This window comes from Cynocephalus volans, chromosome 8 (assembly GCF_027409185.1).
Source record: "Cynocephalus volans isolate mCynVol1 chromosome 8, mCynVol1.pri, whole genome shotgun sequence".
Taxonomy (NCBI): domain Eukaryota; kingdom Metazoa; phylum Chordata; class Mammalia; order Dermoptera; family Cynocephalidae; genus Cynocephalus; species Cynocephalus volans.
Window position 1 is genome coordinate 111,517,964 of NC_084467.1, and position 19,768 is coordinate 111,537,731.

Genomic DNA, 19,768 nt, shown 5'->3' on the forward strand with positions numbered 1-19,768 from the left:
TAAATTTGACCCCCCAAAAAATATTTATTATACAATTACCCACAACTGGATTTGACTCAGGCCCCTTAGAGGGAGTTTCAGCCCTTGAGGGCTTCATTGTAGATCAAAGCCAAGGCCCCCAGGAAGGTGACATACTCCTGGAAGTTCACCTCCTGGTCCTTGTTCCGGTCCAGGTCTTCCATCAGCCTTGCAATTTCGGCATCTTGCAGCTTCTAATGTGTTAGAATGGGAAATCCAGATTCAGTGGTGATGAGAACCCTAGATTCTCCCCCTTCCCTCTCCCAGGAAGCTCTTTCTCATACAAGTGGCTCTGTACTCACTTGTCACTAAGGATCGGTGTCCACCTTGGTTTCACCAAGGCTTTACTTCTCAGCTCCTGCTCCTTACTCAGGAGGAGTGAATGCCAGGCTGAAAGTACCCGCCACTCCCTAGGGGAGTGGGTCTATGGCAGCTTAGCAAGGCGTGTGGGCCAGGGCCCCGGGGTGTGGGTAAATGCGAGTCAGATGCACCTGGCACCTCCTTCTCTCCCAATCCTGCTCCTAAAGGACATGAGGTGGGAAGAGGACCTGGGGGGCCAACTCACAGGGCCGATGGTGAGCTCCTTTTGGATCAGCTCCTTCAGCTCCTTCTTGCTCAGGGTGTTCTTGTCACCCTCCCTGCCGGAGTATTTGTGGAAGATGGCTACAAGGAGTCCGATGGCCTGGTCCAGAGGGCATGCCATAGCTGAGGGCTGGGCTTGGAGCTGGCGGCAGAGGGGACGGTCAGTGCCATGGGCAGCAAGGACTTCTCATTCACCCACACACCCCAAGAGCTCTGTCCCCACCACCCACCCCTCCCTTTGACTACCCTGCCTGAAACACCCCATCTCAGGCCACACACAGATGGCACCAGGGCTGGGGGTGGGAGGGGGGGCAGACTAGGTCCCAGAGAGAGGTGACCTGAGAAGGGCAGAGCTAAGGAAGAGAGCTAATTCAAGGATTCTAATGACAAAACAGGGATAGTAGCTTTGGACACACCGCTAACTGTCCTCCAGGGGTTCCCGGAGAAGGTGGCGAGTCTGGGCCAGGGGGGAGGGGACGTTGACGGCTGCACGCACAGCCTTCTGCAAGGCCTTACGGGGCCACACACAGGCGATGACACACCCAGGACACACCCTCCCGCACGCCTGAAAAGCACATCGGCAGAGCCGCCCTATCCAGTGCCTTAGCCCGGGGCCTGCCCGGCACAGCCCGGCCGCTCTTGACTCTCTCCGGCCGGCCCGGGAGCTCGGCAGGCGGGGCCCAAGGCTGGGTCCTGATGCCGACCACGCCCGCGCAGCTCACAGCGGCCGGCAGGGGCAGGGGGTGGCGGGACCCCCAGACTGAGGGCAAGCCGGCCCTGGAAGGACCCGGGGCTGCCCTGGCGAGAACTCACCGCAAAGGAGGCAGCGAAGAGGGAAGAGAGCAGTCGAGGGCACGGGCTGTGTCGCAGTCGGGCGGCCTTATAGCGGGAGCGTCCGGGGGCCGGCTCCGGGGATGACCCACCCGCCCGCCCGCCCCGCCCCGGGCCCGCCCCGCGCCCGTGGCTTACACGACTCGCGCAGCGCGGTGTCCCCCAACTTTCCACGCCTCCTGGCCCGGGACTGCTCCGGGTTGGGACGTGAAAGGGGGACTTGATGGAAACCGTTGCAAGCCAGTGACGTCAAGTTCCCCCCAATCTCCATAGCTCAGTTTGCTCTAAGTGACACGTGACACGGCGTGGAGAGGAGGAGGACAGCGGCGGTCACTCCTGCTTCTTCCTCAGCCATCTGCGTGCTAGAGCAGGAGTTTGTCCCCGAAGCGCTGTGTCAATGTGACAGAGGGCGCGGGTATCTCACAGGATGCTGGTGCCCCACAGAGGGTGTTCAAGGTCAACCGTAGATGAGGGAGGGGGAGCAGCCAGTGGTCTACAAGATAAGATTTAAAGGCTATCTAGACCACCCGTCCCCCACCAACAAAGAGTTCCTGCCAGCACCCTCACTCCCTTCCTCCCACAGCTCGGAATTCCACCCTTAGAGCATGTCGCGCATTACTGTGCAAGCAGGCTGGAGCCACGCCCTGTAAGCATCATTAGTAATTCGCCCTTGAGTGAAAGTTTTTCAGATCCTCTCCCGAGAAAAGCTTTTGATAGGAGGTGGGGAGAGGAAAAAGCATTGGCCCCCGGAGATGACTGGGGGAGAGGGGCTGCTGAGGGCGAGTTGGAGGAGCGGGGAAAAGCCCGGCGCTGGCTTGGGACTCCCTCTCCTTACCAGTGCTTCCAGGGGGCCTCCTGTGAGCTAGCGACAAGTCAGACCCTGGCCCCTCACGCCCTCAGGAGCCAACCCCATCACTCCCAGCGTCCTCCCTCCCAAAGCACTTTCCCTCTTGGCTTTCTCTGCGTCTTTGCAGAGTTCCGTGCAGCGAGCAAAAGCTGGCCCAACTTCCCCATTTTCCAGGAAGGCAAAACTAGGCCAGGACAAGCTCAATGAGATCTGCACAGAAAAAGGATAGGAAGTGGGGTGAGAGCCCAGGTCCCTAACATCAGAGGCTGTCTCAACCCAAAGGAGAACCCCCCACCCCCAAGGTGGACAAGACACCTTCAAAACCAGCCTCCCAACACCTGGAACAGAAAATCTTTATTTCCTCTGTCAGAACGGTTCATTTGGAGGGAGAGGGGGGTAGCGGAATAACGTGAGAGGAACTGCAGAGGTAGGGACAAGGGGCTGATGGTGAGGGCGGAGGGGCGTCCTGGTCATTTGTTGTCCTCCAGGAAGAAGTCGTTGTAGGCCATGCACAGCGTGGTCAGGAACACCGAGTACTCCTTGAAGTCGATCTCCTGGTCGCTGTTCTTGTCCAGGCTCTTCATCAGGTTGTCAATGCTGCTCTCCTTTAGTTTCTGCAAGGGCCCAGGCAGAGGGACAGCTCAGTAGCCCCTCCACTGCCACTACATAGTGCTACCTCCTGCCCCAAGCAGCCTCAAGGGGATCCCTAGCTGAGTCAGCAACACTGAAGGCTTCTCAACTCCCAGAGGCTGCCTCTGCCCGTGCCTAGCACAGGGCCTGGCACCAGGGAGGGACTCAGAGACCTGACTCCTGAATCTAAATAAATTACAGTAGGAAGGCTAGCCCAGCCTCCCTTCCCCTCAACACCTTCCCCCACCCAAAGAAATAATCATCTTGAGTTCATATCAAGACCAAATAAAAATAGCTTAGTGATTATGTGGCACTGAGCATTATCCAAGTCTCTGACTTGCAATGTCCCCGTTTTAAGGAATGGTTGAGAATGGACCAGACAGCATTTCTTTCCAAGACAGCAGAGCATCGGTGGACTAAGGTGCCACTGCAGCCTCCCCTGCGAGGAGAACTGTGTGGAGACAGTGCCTGGCACCCTCCAGCCTGGTGCCACCAGGAGGTTTGAGACAGACAGACCCTGCTCTCTCCTCTTCACTGCTTCCATTGCTCCAGGTTTTCATTAGGAACAGGATGTGGAGACATAGAGAGATGGAAACTGTCTCTGTGTGATGCGATCCTAGTCCCCAGTCTGGGCTCCAGTGAGAGCCAGGCCCTCCCCTGGGCCTCTGTCCCCCTGTAATTAGCCCCCGCTGGACCCATGGCACTTCCCTCTGCCCTCATTAACTGTGGGATGCAGACAGCCTGGCAGGAAGGCCAGAGAGAAGGCCTGGGACACTCACACCTGCTTCAATCTCCTGCCCGCGGGAGCATACTCTAGGGACCTTCTCTCTGGGAATACCCACCAGTGTTCAAGATACGATGGCAGAGGCCCTTCAGGTTGAATTTTAAAGGTAAAAGGGAGGAAGTGATGCACAGGCCCAGCCTAGAATTCCAGCTCAGCCACTCACCAGGCTGGGTGTCCTCGGACAAGTTATATGATGTATATGAGCCTCGATTTTTTTTTTTTTTTTTTTTTTTTAAAGATGACCGGTAAGGGGATCTTAACCCTTGACTTGGTGTTGTCAGCACCACGCTCACCCAGTGAGCGAACCGGCCATCCCTATATGGGATCTGAACCCGTGGCCTTGGTGCTATCAGCACCACACTCTACCGAGTGAGCCACGGGCCGGCCCAGCCTCGATTTTTTTTAACTGTAAAAATAACGTAAGGGCCGGCCCGTGGCTCACTCGGGAGAGTACGGTGCTGCTAACACCAAGGCCACGGGTTCAGATCCTAATTAGGGATGGCCGGTTGGCTCACTTGGGAGAGCGTGGTGCTGACAACACCAAGGCAAGGGTTGAGATCCCCTTACCGGTCATCTTTTAAAAAAAAACAAAAATAACATAATGTCCACCTCGGGGCCTTCCCCTCTGTCAATCACCTGCCTCCCACCATCTTCATCTGATAAGAATCAGTTCTGTCTCCTTCTTATGTGTTCACCAATTAACCTTTCGGTTCAAGCGTCACACCATCTGGAAGCCCTGGCTATGCTGGGCACACAGAGGAGAATCAGGTGGGATCCCTGCCCTTGAGTTGTACACAACACGACCTGGACATCCCAGATCCCTTCATCCCCCATGATCCCTAGCCCAGGCTCTGCCACCACTGCAAGAGCCTGGCCCCCCATCGAAGGCTCCTTGATCTCATTCTCTAAACCCTCACACAGGCTATAGCAGACCCTCAGGTTTCAGCCGTGCCTCCTTCCCAGGGATACCCTGACTCATCCTCCAGCACAGAGGTCTGTTGGCCCAAGATGTCCACCCTCTTCCTTCTGTCTCTGTCCATGCTATTTGGCTATCTTGCCCCTGGATTTATTCTAGAATACCCAGAGAGCAAGTGTGTGGCCCCACAGGGAGCACTCAGCCTTTGGGGTGGGGGAAAAAAGAATGATCACCTACCTCCCCAAGACTCAGCTCCTCCTTGATCAGCTCCTTTAGTTCCCTCCTACTCAGGGTTAGTTTGCTTCCCTCTCTCCCCGAGTATTTGTGGAAAGTGATGACCATAGTAGTCAGGGCCTTCTCAAGAGGTTTCTCCATTGTGGTGTGCAACTCTGGAGGGGAAAGGGGGGAAGATCACATTCCTCAGAACACCAGACTTTCTGCTCACCACCACCACCACCACCACTAACCCAGCTCCAAGGCCCCTTCCTCAAAGGACCAGAGACTGGAATCCCTGATGAGAAGAAAATCCACCAACAAGGGGACCCGTATTTGTCAGGACAGGTTATAAAGAGACTAGCAGCAGCCCATGCAGTGAGACTGACCATCCCCCGAAGGAGACTGTAGACTCTCCTGCTTAGGGGGGTATTGAAAAAGGGGCCTAGGAGCAGAGAGATGACAAAATAACCTCCCCAAAAAAACTGGTGACAGGTGATGGAGCAGATAAAGGGTCAGGATTTTCTTTTTGCCCATCCAGCTTGGGCACTGGTTTTCCAGAAGCAGTTCCCACCTTAGCCACTCTCTAATGCCCTAATGTCTAAGTCACCTGATATTGAGGGGTGTCCCATTATAAAGTAAGGGACAAGACAAAGAGAGAGTTGTGGGGGTGGGAGCCTGGGGCTGGAACTGGGAAATAAGGTCTCAGCAGGAAGCAGGAGAGGTGGTTGGACTTGCCCAGCTGGTCTCCGGCCCAGGGAACTGAACACACTCAGACTAACCAGGAGAAAGGGAGGGCAGGGGGACCTGTTGAAATATCCAGGATCATTCTGAGACCTAGATAGAGAGGTTAGGTTTAAATGAGGCCCTCGATTCCATCAGCACAGCCATCCGCATGCAAGGGAAGGGGCAGCTGGAGCTCGTGTGACCCAGACTTGAAAACCACTTCCTCCTAGGGAGGAAGGAGGCAACACCCATGGACTGGAGGGCTGCAGGTAAATCCCGTGGGGAGTCCTGAGCAAAGAGGAACAAGTTGCTGGCTCTCACCTCCAGCCCAGAGCCCACCCTCTGATTCTTGAACTGCACCCATCATTCATCTCTCACCACCCAAAATCCTCAGCTTCTCCCACCTCAAGGAGTATTAGCCAGGACCACAGTGGAAGGCAAGGATCTCTGGGCATCTGCAGGAGCATCCGGAAGGTTCTGATCCCCACCTCTCCCCCACAGCCTTTCCTCAGGAAATTCCGATAGCCACAATTCCATATACTCTGCCCCCTCCTCCCTGAGCACATGCCCACTCAAGGGGCCAGGCCTTCCTTGATGGAGGTCAGCACCACTTATCACCCTCCAGCCTCAGCACCCAGCTTGGCCCACCAAGATAGATGGTCAGGGAGATGAGAAGGAAGGACTCACCAAGGAGGGAGCGAGCCCAGAGAATCCAAGCAGCAGAAACAGCCTCCCTGCCACTGCTCTGCCTTTATTCCCTTGCTCCCAGTCCCCAGGAGACCAGGGGAGAGCAAGGACCAATGAAAAGGGGCCAGGGACATGAGGTGGCCCAGGACAGAGCACCTGGGATGCGACTGAGGAGAAACCCCCTCCTCTAGTCTTATCTTCCTGTTTACAAACGGAGGTTGGGGGACACACTGAGTTCACCATGGCACACATGTCTTCAGCCTCAGAAAATTCATTTTTCCAACCAAAAATCAGAACTCATGATCTGATGGAACAAGAGGCAGAAGAGAGAAAGTCAGGCTGTTCTGGAAAGAAAACCCAGCTGGCGTGGGCCAAGCACAATGTGTCTCCCCATGTCCTAGGCCACTGTCCACGTGGGACCCTCCCCCGTTTCCTCCTGCCCACTCCAAGAGCAGAGAAGACACACCTCGAGATGGGGACCAGTGGGAGAAGACATTTCCTGCCAAGGGCATGGTCAAGGTCACTAACTAGCATAAAGCTGAAGGTTTTTAAAGGTCTTTCGTATGAATGATTTCTTCTAAACTTCACTGATCTTCAAGGAAAAGAATTGTCAGAGACTCTTGGCATGGAGGACTGAGAATCAGGGATTGGGGAAGGGACACAGGGAAGAGTTAGGGCCCAGTGATGGGGCAGAGGTTGTGAATTGGGGAGGAGGTTCCAGGTTCAGGGTACAGTCATGGATGGGGTGGGGTCTGGGAGGGCTGCCTGTATCCCAGGAGACTCTAAGACATTGTTCTACCACCAACCAGTCCGAGTATGAGAACATAATTGAGTCTGGGGGTTTGTACCTATCCCTGCTGCAGTCCCACCCTAGCCTGCCTGAGTCCCCCCACTCCACTGCCCCCTGCTCTACCCCACCCCCAGCTGGTGAGGCTAGAGAGGCAGCAGGGACTGGTCGCTAAGCAACAGGAGTTTCCGAAGTTAGAGTGATGCAGGAGGAGGCTCGGGGGAGAGCACTCCCATGGAAGATGGGCACACTTTTTCCTGGACCAAAATCCTACCCGACTCTCTGCAGTCACACTCTGAGGGAACATCTGAGTCACCTTCCTCACTCCTCCGAAACCTGGGAGAAAAACAATGTGATGAGAAGAAAAGGGGCAGCTTCACAGAGGGAGGGGACCAAGCCCTCTCAGCCTCTGGGCCTGACCTCCACGTATCTCTTCCTTTAATGTCCCCTTTATCATCCAGGCATGGCCTTGGAGTCTAACCTCAATCCCGCCCACTGCACCCCGGAGCCACTGGCCTTTAACCTACCTTAAGGGGAAGCAACGTCATGCCTTTTATTTTCTGGGGAAAAGATCTCAATTCCATTTATCAGATTATTTGTCTGGAATTTTGTCTCCAAAACTATGGTCACTTCCCCATCATCTTCATTCCCACCCCAGCCACCATCCCCCACTCATCCCTTCTAAGGTCCCTTGTCCTTCTCTGAAGGAGCATTGTTCCTAGCTGATAACAGATCTCGTCCAAGAGGCCTCTGGGGCAGAGACAGTGGGTTAGAGAATGACTGCATGCTCATGCTGCTGCAGACAGCCTGCTCTCCCTCCATATTGCCCTCCCCGATCCGACTGTGGACGGAAGAGGATTAATCCACCCTTGTTGTTTGAAGCCAATGAGCTGGAAGGGGGCAGCAGGACATGAGTGCCAGCCTCATCCTCATCCCACTCTGGCCTCATGTCTCCCTCTCCATGACTCAGCCCTAGTCTCTTCTTTCCAAATTGCTCCCAGGGCACCTAACTCCATCCAGAACCCAACCAGAAGCAGATGTGACCATCAGTCCCATCTCAACCTCAGTTCAAGGTCCTGCCAGAAGCAAGGTGGGACAGAGGTGGGAGGAGTGAGTGGGCTGGCTGAGATCCCACAGCTGTGGACTTCCACGCCTCTGGTGGTCCTTTTCCCTGCCTTTGGCCCAACCAAGCACCAACTCTAGCTCACACGTGCATGCACACACACACACACACACACACACACACACACACACACGCACGCACACACACACACACACACACGCACCCTCAGTCATCCCACATCCTTCCCCATCCCTCACTAGTCTGCTCTCCATGAAATTGCAGCTCAACTCCTAGCACTCCCCACCACCACCCCACAGCATATCCCTCAGCCCCCAATCCACATCCCCAGAGTCTTTCAAACCATCAGCCTCATAGCTTTCAAGAATCTTTATTGAACGTGCTTAGCATCATGCACATATCTGAAGGAGCCGGGGAGAGGCCAACAGGGAAGACCTCAGCAGGCAGACACCACCCACCCCCATCCCGCCTCTGAAGAGCCTTCATTTCTTCCGGGGCTGCTTATCCGGGAAACCTTCAAAGAATTCGTTACACATCATGGCAATACAGGACAGGAAAACGCAGTACTCCTGGAAGTCCACCTCATTGTCCTTGTTGCTGTCCAAGTTGCTCATCAGCTTCTGGAATGCAGCTTCATCCGTCCTTTTCTGGAGGGAGAAGAGGTTAAAGGTAAAAAACAGAAGCCCAGTGGGTAGAGCCAAGACTAGACCAGGTTCTCATCTGCAGACCTGAGCTCAAGAGGCTCACAGCCACTCCTTTGGGAGGCCCAGCTTTGGAACTCCAACCCTCAGGGGTAAGCTAGGGCGAGGAAGGCTGAAACTTGGATGAGGAAGTCTGGGTACCTGGTGCAACTGAAAAATGATGGGACCACAAAGTCTTCACCCAAGCTTGTTCTGATTAGATAATGGTCATGAAAGCAGTATATAAACTGCGTATGTTTGATACAAATGAAAGCTGTTTTTGTTTGGGAGAAAAGTCTGTAGTATGTGAGTGTCTAAATGTCTTCACATCCACAAGACAAATAGAAATTCAAAAATTGTCCATTGTTGGAGTGACAGCAAGAGTCAGACAGTCCTGGTCTGGACCACAGTTCAGTACACTGACAACCTCGGGAAGTTACTTAGCTCTCTGAGCTTTGGTTTTCCCTCCAGTTAAGTGTGCAGAGCACCTGGCAGAGTGTCTGGCCTGTAACCTATCTGCTCATTCTCAGCCCTCTTTCTGCTGGGGGGCCGTAAGCGAGGGGTGAGTGTCCATCGTGTTTCCACCCAAGGCAGCCAGAGCAAGCTCTCTGCACCCCATTTTCCCACCCCAGTGATAGATGCCAGCTGTAACTAATGTTCTGCAAAAAGACTGGTGCCTCCCAGTACCTTGCCCCTCCTCTGTGGAAATGCCCCACAGTGAGGCACACTCCCAGGCAGTACCCACTCACCCCCAAGAAGCTGGGCAGCTCCCGGGTCAGCAGCTCCTTTAGCTCCGACTTGTTGAGTTTGAACTTGTCGCCCTCTTTGCCTGAGTACTTGTGGAAGGTGGATACCATCACATCCAGGGACTTCTCCAAGGGGTACGCCATGGCAGCAGTCAGGATCTGAGGGCAGGGGGCACAGAGGCACTCTTATTCACCCTGCCCCCCCACCCAGCGATGGGTTCAGAAGGGCCCACTCCCCTCCCATCTCTCAAGGAGCACTTGGTGAGACTCTGCTCCCACCCTTGGGGAAGCCCTGTGAAGTGGGGCTCAGCTCCTGGGGGGAAGGTACACGCAGTGGAAAGTGCATGCTTTGGGTGGCAGACATTTGCAGGGCCTGAGGCACAGGCTCTGGAGATTCAGCAAGCTCCCAGGGCCTTTGCCAGGCCTCGCTTCAACAACAGCATTTTTTCCACTGTCATGCAGTTCTTCCCCTCCCACAGCTCAGCCACAACTGCCCCGCCCCTGCCCATTCTTCTTCCTCCCAGTGCTGGGTGTGGCTGCTGGAGGCCTGCCCAGGGTCCGGCAGCGGGCAGCGGAAAAAACCAGCTGCCTAGCACCCAACATGGGGAGGGCGGGGTGAGGTGGCAGAGGCAGGGGTGCAAGGGGGCAGTGGGGAGGCCAAGCTTTCTAGGCTGGTTTGTTGGGTGCAGGGCAGAGGCTCATAGGGCACCACCAGACAACAGCCCACGGTTGCCTTCTGCCTTTGCTTTGCTTCCCGCACCCGGGTGCGTACACACAGGCTTGTGCAACCCAGCAAACACAAGCCAGTGTGCATGCCCACAGGTCACACATGCCCACCAACACACACCACAGCAGCACGTGCAAGCCCCAGCATCTCGGAAGCACTCAGAAAGCTCAAACCCAGACACTTGCACATTTTTCCATTTGTTTTTTCTCTCTTCTGTGCATACCCGTGAATTCATGCACCCCACCCCCAGAGCCTCCACATCAGAATCTCACATCTGGATCCACTTAGTACATCTGGCCCCCACCAGCCTCCCCTTCTCCTGCCCCAGCCTCAGCCTCTCACACCCCTTGCATGCCAGTCAGGCCAACACAACTCACCAGGCCAAGAGAGTGGAAGTGCTGAAGAGAGAGGGCTGGGGAGAAAGGAAGAGCAGGGAGAGCCCAGCGGTCTGACCTATTTATACCCCAGACAGGCCCTGCCCATGGCAGGGGATGGGGGAGAGCGGATACTGCCCTCCTGCTGTGGGCTGATGTGGTAAGTGTCCCAGCCCCCTTCACCAGCCCAGCCCAGGAGCCCAGCTTCCTATCCCAAGCCAGGCACACATGGGCAATGGGTGAGCCTTGTGGGCACCAGCGGGGACCTCAATGGGGTGGGCACCACTCAGTGTACACAGCTTGGTGTGTGTTTCAGGGAGCTGGAGGAGGGGCAGTCTATGCCAAAGGTATAGGACGTAGGGAGGAAGTGGTCCCAACAGGCAGCTAGGAAAGGAGTGGTGGGTGATGGGTGGCTGCCCAGGAATTGGGTAGGGGGATCCAGGCCCAGGTCTGTGGGACAGCCCAATCAGAGCCCTTCTCCCTTCTCAAAGGGCTCTCTGGCATGCTGAGTAAAGCCTGGGGTGGGGTCTCTGGGACCACTCCAAGAATGTAGTGGGAGAGGTCCTGGATAAGGTAGTGATGGAGTAGGGGTGGGGTAAGCTGTAGGGGATCGGGGTAGATGGAACGTGCAGAGAGGGAGCAAGGAAGGGGCGCTTAGAGTTGGGATGGGTGTCAGGAGTGATGAATCCAGCTTGGGGTGGAGAGTTAGAGGTGAAATGACACAAGATGGGGGAGTCAGGATCCAGGGTTAACCTCTCAGGGTGGGGTATGAACTCAGGGATTGAGCGAGGGTCCGAGTAGGGGGTTAAGGCCCTCAGGGGGCTGCAGCTTCAGCGATGGATCTGCCTCAAAGTATCCCCTTCCCCCTCCAATTCAGGGAACCCCTCCCTGGCTGGGAGGAAACACCTCAGACTCCCTAATCCTATCAGTGCCGCTCTCTGGGCTCCCACAGCCCAGGGCAGGGAACACACACCCACTCCCCATCCCCATGGCCCCACCCTCCTCCTCAGAACATCTGGGCAAGGGGACTGAGTTCCAACCCCAGGGAACCTCAGGCCATTCTCTCACCCTCGTTGACAGCCCAAGAGAACCCAGAGAGAAAGAGAGATCCTCCAGCCTCCAGGTCCTAGTGTTGATCCCACACCCTCCTGCTGGACCTCTGAGACCACTACAAATCAGCAGGGTCTGAAGCTGCCCTCAGGGCCCGTGGGAGCTCGCTGCTCCTGCCCTCAGCCTCTTGCCTCCAGTGAAAAAGGCCAGAGAACAGCAAAGATCGCAGCCCGCTTCTATCCCAAGGCCCCAGCATGTCCTCTCAGAAGAACCAAACCAAGCCAAGCTGACACCAGTTTTTTATTAGGAGTTAATAGGCCCTCTCCCATCGCGGTCTTGTTTATGCACACACTCTGCTGGGCCTGATGGCCTCAGAGTAGATCCCGCCCCCTCCCGTCCACAGCAGGGCACAGGGGGGCGCAGAGGGCGGGCTGGCGCCCTAGCTGCTCTACCCCTTGCTAGTGGGCACCCTGGAGAAGGTCCCTCCCCTTTCTGGGACTCATGGGTAAAATAGGTTAACATAGCAGGAGCAAACCTGGGTGATTCCAGATTGAAAAGTGTGCAGGAGAGAGGGCAGGGAGGGGTGTGGGAGACATGCCCAGGACCACCTCAGGCACAGAAATGGAGCAGACCCCTGCCCCTGACAGATCGGCCCACCCCTCTGGAGCAGAGGCTACTGGGAGCAGGGGGGCTCTGGAGGGCAGCCCTTGAAGTACTCGTGACAGTAGAGACAGAGGCAGGCGAGAGAGCGCACGTACTCCACAAAGTCCACCTCGCAGTCCTTGTTGATGTCCAGAACACTCATGAATTTGTTGTAGTCACACTCCAGAAACTCAGCCTGTGCAAGGGAGGGGTGGGGAGGCAGGATGAGAAGGGCAGAATAGCCTCTCACTCTGCTCCCCTTACTGCCTCCTAGGTGGGCCCAGCCCACCCCAACCCCACCCCTTCCGGGGGGCCAACCTCAGCCTACCTGTCCTGATAAGGCAATCATTGCAATCCCCCTCCCAAATCCCCCTTCTCAGATGATTTATTAAGTGCCTACTATTTGCTACTGAGTGCCTACTACATGTTAGGCATTCTTCAGGGTGCTCTCACTCAGTCCTCCCAACAACGCTGCAAGGCAGCAGGTGCAAAGATTGTCACCTCTTTTACAAATGAGGAATTTGGGGCTCCTGCTGTGTCAGTTCCCTTCTTCACATCCCCTCCCCACACTAGCTTCTGCCCCTTGCTGTCCTGTGCTCGTGTTTGTCCCCAGGTCTCTCTTTGCAGCGTCCACGCAGTGCCTCCCTCTGGGTGGGGAGGACCTGGCACCTGAGTACTCACCAGGGTCCAGGTAGGCAGCTCCTTCTGCAGCAGCTCCTTGAGCTCTGCCTGGTAGAGCTTGTACTTGTCACCACTGTGCCCTGCCTATTCCTGGAAGGTGTACATGATGGCAGCTATTGCCTGCTCTGGGCCCTGGCCATTCTCACTGTCACAGAACAAGGTGTGATCACAGCAGAGGCCCACGCCAGCCCCCCTGCTCACCTCTGCTCTCGGTATTTCCCAGGGGCTGTTCCCGGACCTGTCTGAATCTCCACCAGGTTTCAGGCCCCATGGACTCCCCGCTCCTCCAAGCAACCTTCCAAACCCCATGGACTCCCCGCTCCTCCGAGCAACCTTCCCTGACAACAGCAGCCTCTCCTAATTCATCTCCCTTCCATCCCCATTGTTATTTTCCTGGACAGAGGTCTCATTTACCCAGTGCCTCTGCAAACTCCTCAGGGAGACAGTACCCCACCCCACTATCTGCACCCCCCACAGTGGGGCTCCCTGAGGACTCTCTGATTCCCTCTCACCTTTTCTCATGCCCAATACCCAGGAATGGCTCAGTCCCACTCTGCACCACCCCATGGGATATAGACCCTGGCCGTAGAAGCCTCCCCCCACTTTAGGATGCCAGAGCTCCTCCATGTAGAAACCTGCACAGGGAGTCCCTTGCCCAGTTTTTCCTTGGCTTCAAGCCCTTCGAGGAGCTGGGCGTTAGCAGGGAGGGTTGGGTCTGAGAGGAACCCCCATGCCTCCTCACCACCACTCCCCTCTCTGTGCCTCCTGCCCTGAGTTCAAGGAAGCGGCGTCCATAGGACACATTTCTGCCTCTCACTAGCTGTGTAGCCCTGGGGGACCCATTTACCCTCTCTAGGTCTCAGGTGCCTCTTTGTAAGGTAGGATTAATCCCACCTCAAGGCCCAGTCATAGATCTGAAAGAGATGGTCTCCTGAGACTTGGCCAGCTCAGGTATTTACTAATCTCTGACTTGCCCTGCCCTGAGGCTATCCTCCTGACCCCTGGTGGTCTTGAGATAGAAGGGTCTGTATAGGGTCTGTATAGGGGTACCCTATCTGTTAGAGAGGAAGCCCTTCCTGGAATTGCTCACTTCTTGGAATTCCACTGTCCCCTTCCACCGCCCTTCTGGAATGATGCCTCCAGCCTAGGGAAAGCCTAGGACAGCCAAGAAGGCAAGAGTTGTTTCCATGTGAGCCCAGTGACTCACTCCTGGTTCCCCAGGGGATGGGAGTCCTGCAACACAGGGTGGCCAGGGCCAAGACTCTGCCTAATGACTCCCACTCTGCTGGGACTGAATGGCCAGCATGGCTGTGGCTGGCAGGGAAGTGGGGAAGGGGGGGAGGGGTGCCAACCGTTGCCTGGGGTCTCATTTTTTGTGACAACCCAGGATTGGAGCAAGGTGTCCAGGTTCCCAGGAGAGGAAAGGGCCATGAGCCTAGGGAATGAGGAACCTCCGGGGTGCTCAGCATGCCCTTCTGGGCTCCTGCCAGCCTGCCTGGCGCCACCACTGTTGCTGTTTCAGAATTTCAGTGCCTGGAGACTGACAGGAATCCTCTTCCCTGCACAGCCCTGGCGAGTCCCAGCCTGCCCCCAGGAATGAAGCAAGGAAGCAAGGAGGAGAGGGAGGGAGCTAACCATGGGTAACAGCACCAGAACCTAAGCCCACTGCTCCCACCCCAGAGCGAGACCCCAGCTCTGCACACCTCAGCCCAAACTTCCCAACAGCCCCTCATTGTACAAGGGAACCCGTGCATCCACCATATCTGACTTCCCTCACTCCTTCAGTCCCTGCTGCGGTCATCTCTCTGCCCCCCATGCCCAGACCCTGGGTCAGGAGACAGGCTGGCTGTTGGAGGTCCCCTGAGCTGCCCTGACACCCAACCCAGGGCAGACCCCAAGCACTAGCACTCACCACCAATGTTGGCGTCTCAGCTGTAGGGGCCTAAAGACAGGGCATCCCTATTTGTAGCCTCCCAAGGAAGCAAGGGACCAATCATGAGGGGCCCAACTAGGTCAATGCTGAGGATGCCCCCAGGGGTTCCTCCGCCACCTTTTCTCAGCAGCTCCTTTTACGGGCCCCACCACCCACCTGTCCACACACACATCTAAGGCCCAGTCGGGCCTCAGATACCATTCCCCATTCATTCCCCCTCCGCCGTCTCCAGAACTGCGAACTGCGGACAACCTCTTGCCTGTGTCCTTCCAGCATGGTTGGAGGAGACAGGCTGGGCTGATCTCGCTCATCCATCTCCTTGTCTTTTCACTCTGAAGAGGCACCCAGAATACAAAGTGGGGACATACTTTAGCCTCAGGTAGGTTGCACCCTAGAGAATCCCTGTGCCGAGAGGACCTTGGAGAGCATCTGGTTAAGCCCCCCATTTACAGATGAGAAGACTGAGGCTGATGAGACTCCTTCCCTGCCTGACCTCCAGACCACTTGGGAGCTTGATGACTTTTGGTTATGAGCTGCTTGCACGTAGGATGTCTTTGAGGGATAGGAGGAAGCTATGTTCCTCCTAGGGATGCTTCCGGCAGTCTGGCTTGAGTTTTCTTGTCCCTCCACCCCAAGTGTTGCCAATGAGTTTGGGCTGCAGAGCTGTATAAGAGCTGACTTACAGCTGGAGCTCCTCAGGGGCTGCTTTCCTCTCCCCTGCTCTGTTCTGCACTGAGGCAACTCTCCTTGTCCTGTGGGGAGGGGGTCTCCTCTGGCTTGTAGCTTAAGCTTGTAGCCCTTTGCAGTCTCAACATAATGGTGGGGGGCTGCAGAGTCTCCCATTCGTGTCTGCTCCTCAGGTGAACCCTGGGCTTCAGCTTCTGTCTTCTTCACTCCCCAAACCATCAGAGCCAAGGCTCAGGTTTGGCTTGGTTTGGCCAATGCCCTCAGGCCATGAGGGGCCCTGGTGTCCTGCTCACCTCCCAGATTCTGTTTTCACTTAGACTTTGGCCTACTCATTCCTTACTGCCTTGTTGGCTCTACAATGCTTTGAAAAACATTTTTAAATTCTATCCAGCATTTTTTGTTGTTTTTAGTTGGAGGAGGAACAGACCACCATATTACCAGAAATGGAAATCTCTTCATTTCACTTCTCTATTCCCTCCCTCATCCCTAAGCCTGAGAAAACCTTCCCCGTTTTACAGAAAGAGAACTCAGAACCCAGAAGAGTGTGGGAGGGGAGTAAAGGTCGACTCCCAGGCCAGTGAAGAAACCCTAACGCCTGCAGAGGCAGCCAGAGAGCTGATGATACCTTGGTCTCATCCTCGACCCCAGCACCCAAGCAAGCCTGTGCCCTCACCTCCTTGAAGACTCAGCCCCTGTGGGTGAGGGGAGCAATCAATGAGGAAGGAAGGGAAGGCAGAGCTGTGATTACCGCTGTTTTATAAGCCAGGAACAATGGAGAGTAAGGGGCAGAGAACAGAGGACAGTCACACAGAAGAAGTGGGGGCCAGAGTGGACCAGCAGTTAAGTCAGTTCTAGGTCAAGCAATTATTCTCACCTGATATCCCAGCTCTGCCACCAGCCACCTCCCTTGAGCAGGTCACCTCTCCTTGCTGGGCTTCATTTTCATTTGTCAGTGATGGAGGAAAATCATCGTAGCTGCCACATACGGTTGTTGTGGGGCTCAAATAAGTTAATACGTACAAAGCCCATAGAATAAATAGTGCCCAGACCATGGTAAGAGCTTGGTAAATGTTAACCAACAGTAGATGACTTGCTGAAGGTCGCATAACTAGTGGGTGGCAGGCATAGGAGCCATTCACCGTTTATATAAATATTTAGAGGCACCTGTTCCAGGCGTTGGAGTATAGCCATGAACAAAACAGATAAAGTCCCTGTTCTAGGGAGATGACAATTCAGTGGGGAAAAACAAATAGTAACAAATGACTCTTTCACAGACTGCTAGTATCGATGCTATGCAGAAAAATAAAGCAGAGCTAAAAGAAAGAAAATGATGGTGGGGAGCGAGGGGTTTACACAGGTGGTCAGGGAAGAGCACAGCAGCTGGCTCCCAGCGCATGTCCCTGTCACCATCCTTCAGCGTTTCTGGGCATGGCTACACCTCCCTGGCATGCAGCACCTCTGCTCATCCACTGGGAGGGAGCTGGGAGAGCCCAGACTGAGGCTATGGAGGGGCAGGAGCTCACTCTGAAGGCAATATCTGAGGGGCAGGTGGGCCTGGGTATGCGGAGGTCTGGGTACAGACACTGTGGGATTGGGGGACTGTCATGGAAAGAACCCTTAACTGGATCCTCACTCGAAGCTCCACCACCCTCTTACCACCTGACCTCAGGCACATTACGTCCTGTACCTTGTTAGGGTCTCCAGAATGGGTTTGGAAGACTCCTACCCTGAGACTCCGATGTGAAAGTGCGTTGTTTCACTTGTGTTACTGCAGATGATGTCAGGGCAGAGGTGTCTGAGTCTAAATGAGCAAACACATGCAGAGTCACCTCATTGGAACAGCCAGGGACAAGGAGAGGGAAAGAACCAACCCCTCCTCACCAGGTTCTTGTGTCCAGCCTTCTGCTCCACACAGATGGAGAGTAGGAGCTGTAACTTCCCTTCACTTGTTTTCCCAAACTCTTCTTGGAGTGACTGGAATCTTCCTGCCCTGCTGGAACTTCATCCCCAGCGTCTGCCCTGAGCCCCCCTCTCTGCAGTGGTTCCAAATGCATACCACATGGACCACCCTTCTGAGGCCCAGACAGGACCATCCTCCTCCTTTCTCACCCTCCACTGTCCACACTCTCAATTCCCCACCCCTGGGCTGAGCCCAGTACCCTTGGCCTCTCACCTTCCAGAGCTCCCCTGCTGCAAATGTGGAGTTGACCGCTGAGAAATGTGCCATGTCTGGAGGGTGAGGAGCTCTCTCCCCACAAGAGTGAAGGGCGAGAGCAGATGCTATCTGATCTGGCAGGACTTCTTACAGCACTGATCCTCCGCCTCCTCCCCCTCCCCGTCTCCCCGCTATCACCACCATCGCCTTACCAAGGCCCCTGGAAATTGCATCACTGCCCTGGAGGTCAGCGTCTGGTTCTGCACCTCAGGGAGAAATAAGATGAAGTGTCCTAAGCACCTGGACATTCTGTGTGCTTGTGCCAAAATGGCCTCAGCCCGGGGACCAGGTGACCCCACCCCAATCCCATAACACCATGGGCCAATGAACCTTGTCAAAATGATTGAACTCCTTTCTCATCATCCGAGCCAGGTATGGGGAAAGTGTGGGAGTGGGTATTTGATTACTGGGGCTGGGGCTGGAGCCAGGGAGACCTTTGCTACAGAATTTGGGGCAGGGTGTGGGAAGAGCATCTGGGATTTTCTTTTTGTTTCTGTTTTTTGGCAGCTGGCTGGTACAGGGATCTGAACCCTTGACCTTGGTGTTTTTGTTTTTGTTTTTGTTTTTGTTTTTAAAGATGACCGGTAAGGGGATCTTAACCCTTGACTTGGTGTTGTCAGCACCACGCTCACCCAGTGAGCAAACCGGCCATCCCTATATGGGGGATCCAAACCCGTGGCCTTGGTGTTATCAGCACCACACTCTCCCGAGTGAGCCACAGGCCGGCCTAATGTTTTTTGTTTTTTTGTTTTTCGTGGCCGGCACTCAGCCAGTGAGTGAACCGGCCAGTCCTATATAGGATCCGAACGCGCGACGGGAGCGTCGCTGCACTCCCGGTGCCGCGCTCTCCGAGTGCGCCACGCCACAGGCTTGGCCCTGACCTTGGTGTTATCAATACCATGCTCTAACCAACTGAACTAACCAGCCAGCTGAGAATCTGAACTGGGATCAAAGAGAGCCCATGGAGCTTAGCCCTATTACTTTTGTTGACTGCCAAGTCCATGGCTGATTGTGCCCATGTCACAGATGAGAGCAGCAAGGCGGTGGAGAGATCAAGTGCTAACTAAAGACAGGAACACGGACGGCCCTATTTCAGTCACTCCCTTGTCTCAGAACCCACTTTTGCCTTTGGTCTCCCTTTTCTTGGAGGGTTAATAGGCTGCCAAGGGTTGACCCAAGAAAGCAAAGGCCAAAGTGACAGTAGGACATAATGGGAGGTGAGATGTGTATTTCTGAGGCTCTCCTCCTAGCAGCAATCCCAGGAGAAGTGGGAGAGAATCTGGCTAACAGACTTTTGATCCGTGCTATTTCTAGACCCTGTGCAAAGTCTTGTGGGGAGAGGGCAGGATGAGGGAAGATTGTTGGGACCAGCTAGGAAAGTCTGCTGTTTGTTAGTTTGTCAAACACCCAGAAGGAAAGTAAATTACCCAGCTTTGGAACCTACCCAGCTGGGGGCAGCTCAAAGGCAGCCAGCTGAGACCAGTCTCCACCAGCCAAAACAGACCAAGTACCTGGAACTGATCCCCAGGAGAAGCCAGGATACATTGTGAGCTTAAGGTCCAAAAGAAATCAGACTGCACTAATCAGCCACCAGCGAGTGGGCCTGGTTCTCAGTGACTCGGGATGGGGAGACCAAGAGCATCTGGACTCTGCTCAGCCAGGTCCCCTTCACCTCACACAAAGCCCAAGGCCTTGGAGATGGCTGCAGGGAGGGGAGGAAGACCCAGACTGCCACCCCAGTATCCATGGGCATAGGACTTTTCTTACAGACGTGGATCAAGTCCTGATGCTACTCTTTATTTAACCTCTCCCAGCCACTATTTCCTCATCTGTGAAGTGCAGAAACTAATAGCTCATCCCCCATCTAATTGCTGTGATGGTTAAACAAGTTGGTGCTTGAATACCCCTGGCAGAGCACCTGGTGGGAGGAG

General features: G+C 55.1%; 4 protein-coding genes across 7 annotated transcripts; all 4 read right to left on the bottom strand.

Moving 5' to 3' along the window:
• S100A6 (S100 calcium binding protein A6) lies at nucleotides 1–1,639 on the bottom strand. Of its 2 annotated transcripts, none has more exons than XM_063106465.1 (3): nucleotides 1,570–1,639; nucleotides 584–742; nucleotides 1–212 (listed from the first exon to the last, which is right to left on the bottom strand). In XM_063106465.1, exons 2-3 carry the CDS (start codon nucleotides 719–721, stop codon nucleotides 78–80), a joined length of 273 nt encoding a protein of 90 aa, XP_062962535.1. In that variant the 5' UTR covers nucleotides 722–742; nucleotides 1,570–1,639; the 3' UTR covers nucleotides 1–77. The 2 variants fall into 2 exon arrangements, with proteins under 2 accessions (XP_062962535.1, XP_062962534.1); XM_063106464.1 differs by lacking the exon at nucleotides 1,570–1,639 and adding an exon at nucleotides 1,414–1,522.
• Nucleotides 1,640–2,748: 1,109 nt separating this feature from the next.
• S100A5 (S100 calcium binding protein A5) lies at nucleotides 2,749–4,983 on the bottom strand. Its single transcript, XM_063103819.1, has 2 exons — nucleotides 4,846–4,983; nucleotides 2,749–2,892 (listed from the first exon to the last, which is right to left on the bottom strand). Exons 1-2 carry the CDS (start codon nucleotides 4,981–4,983, stop codon nucleotides 2,749–2,751), a joined length of 282 nt encoding a protein of 93 aa, XP_062959889.1.
• Nucleotides 4,984–8,456: 3,473 nt separating this feature from the next.
• S100A4 (S100 calcium binding protein A4) lies at nucleotides 8,457–10,703 on the bottom strand. 3 transcript variants are annotated; one of them, XM_063106620.1, is made up of 3 exons: nucleotides 10,633–10,703; nucleotides 9,532–9,687; nucleotides 8,457–8,749 (listed from the first exon to the last, which is right to left on the bottom strand). In XM_063106620.1, the coding sequence occupies exons 2-3, from the start codon at nucleotides 9,670–9,672 to the stop codon at nucleotides 8,585–8,587; spliced, it is 306 nt and encodes a 101-aa protein (XP_062962690.1). In that variant the 5' UTR covers nucleotides 9,673–9,687; nucleotides 10,633–10,703; the 3' UTR covers nucleotides 8,457–8,584. The 3 variants fall into 3 exon arrangements, with proteins under 3 accessions (XP_062962690.1, XP_062962691.1, XP_062962692.1); XM_063106621.1 differs by lacking the exon at nucleotides 10,633–10,703 and adding an exon at nucleotides 9,891–9,973; XM_063106622.1 differs by lacking the exon at nucleotides 10,633–10,703 and adding an exon at nucleotides 9,808–9,830.
• A 1,649-nt stretch (nucleotides 10,704–12,352) lies between these two features.
• S100A3 (S100 calcium binding protein A3) lies at nucleotides 12,353–17,849 on the bottom strand. Its single transcript, XM_063105842.1, is given in 5 exon segments — nucleotides 12,353–12,517; nucleotides 13,003–13,147; nucleotides 13,606–13,691; nucleotides 17,146–17,205; nucleotides 17,796–17,849. Coding segments are annotated over 5 exon segments (510 nt in total).
• Between the last annotated feature and the right edge of the window lie 1,919 nt (nucleotides 17,850–19,768).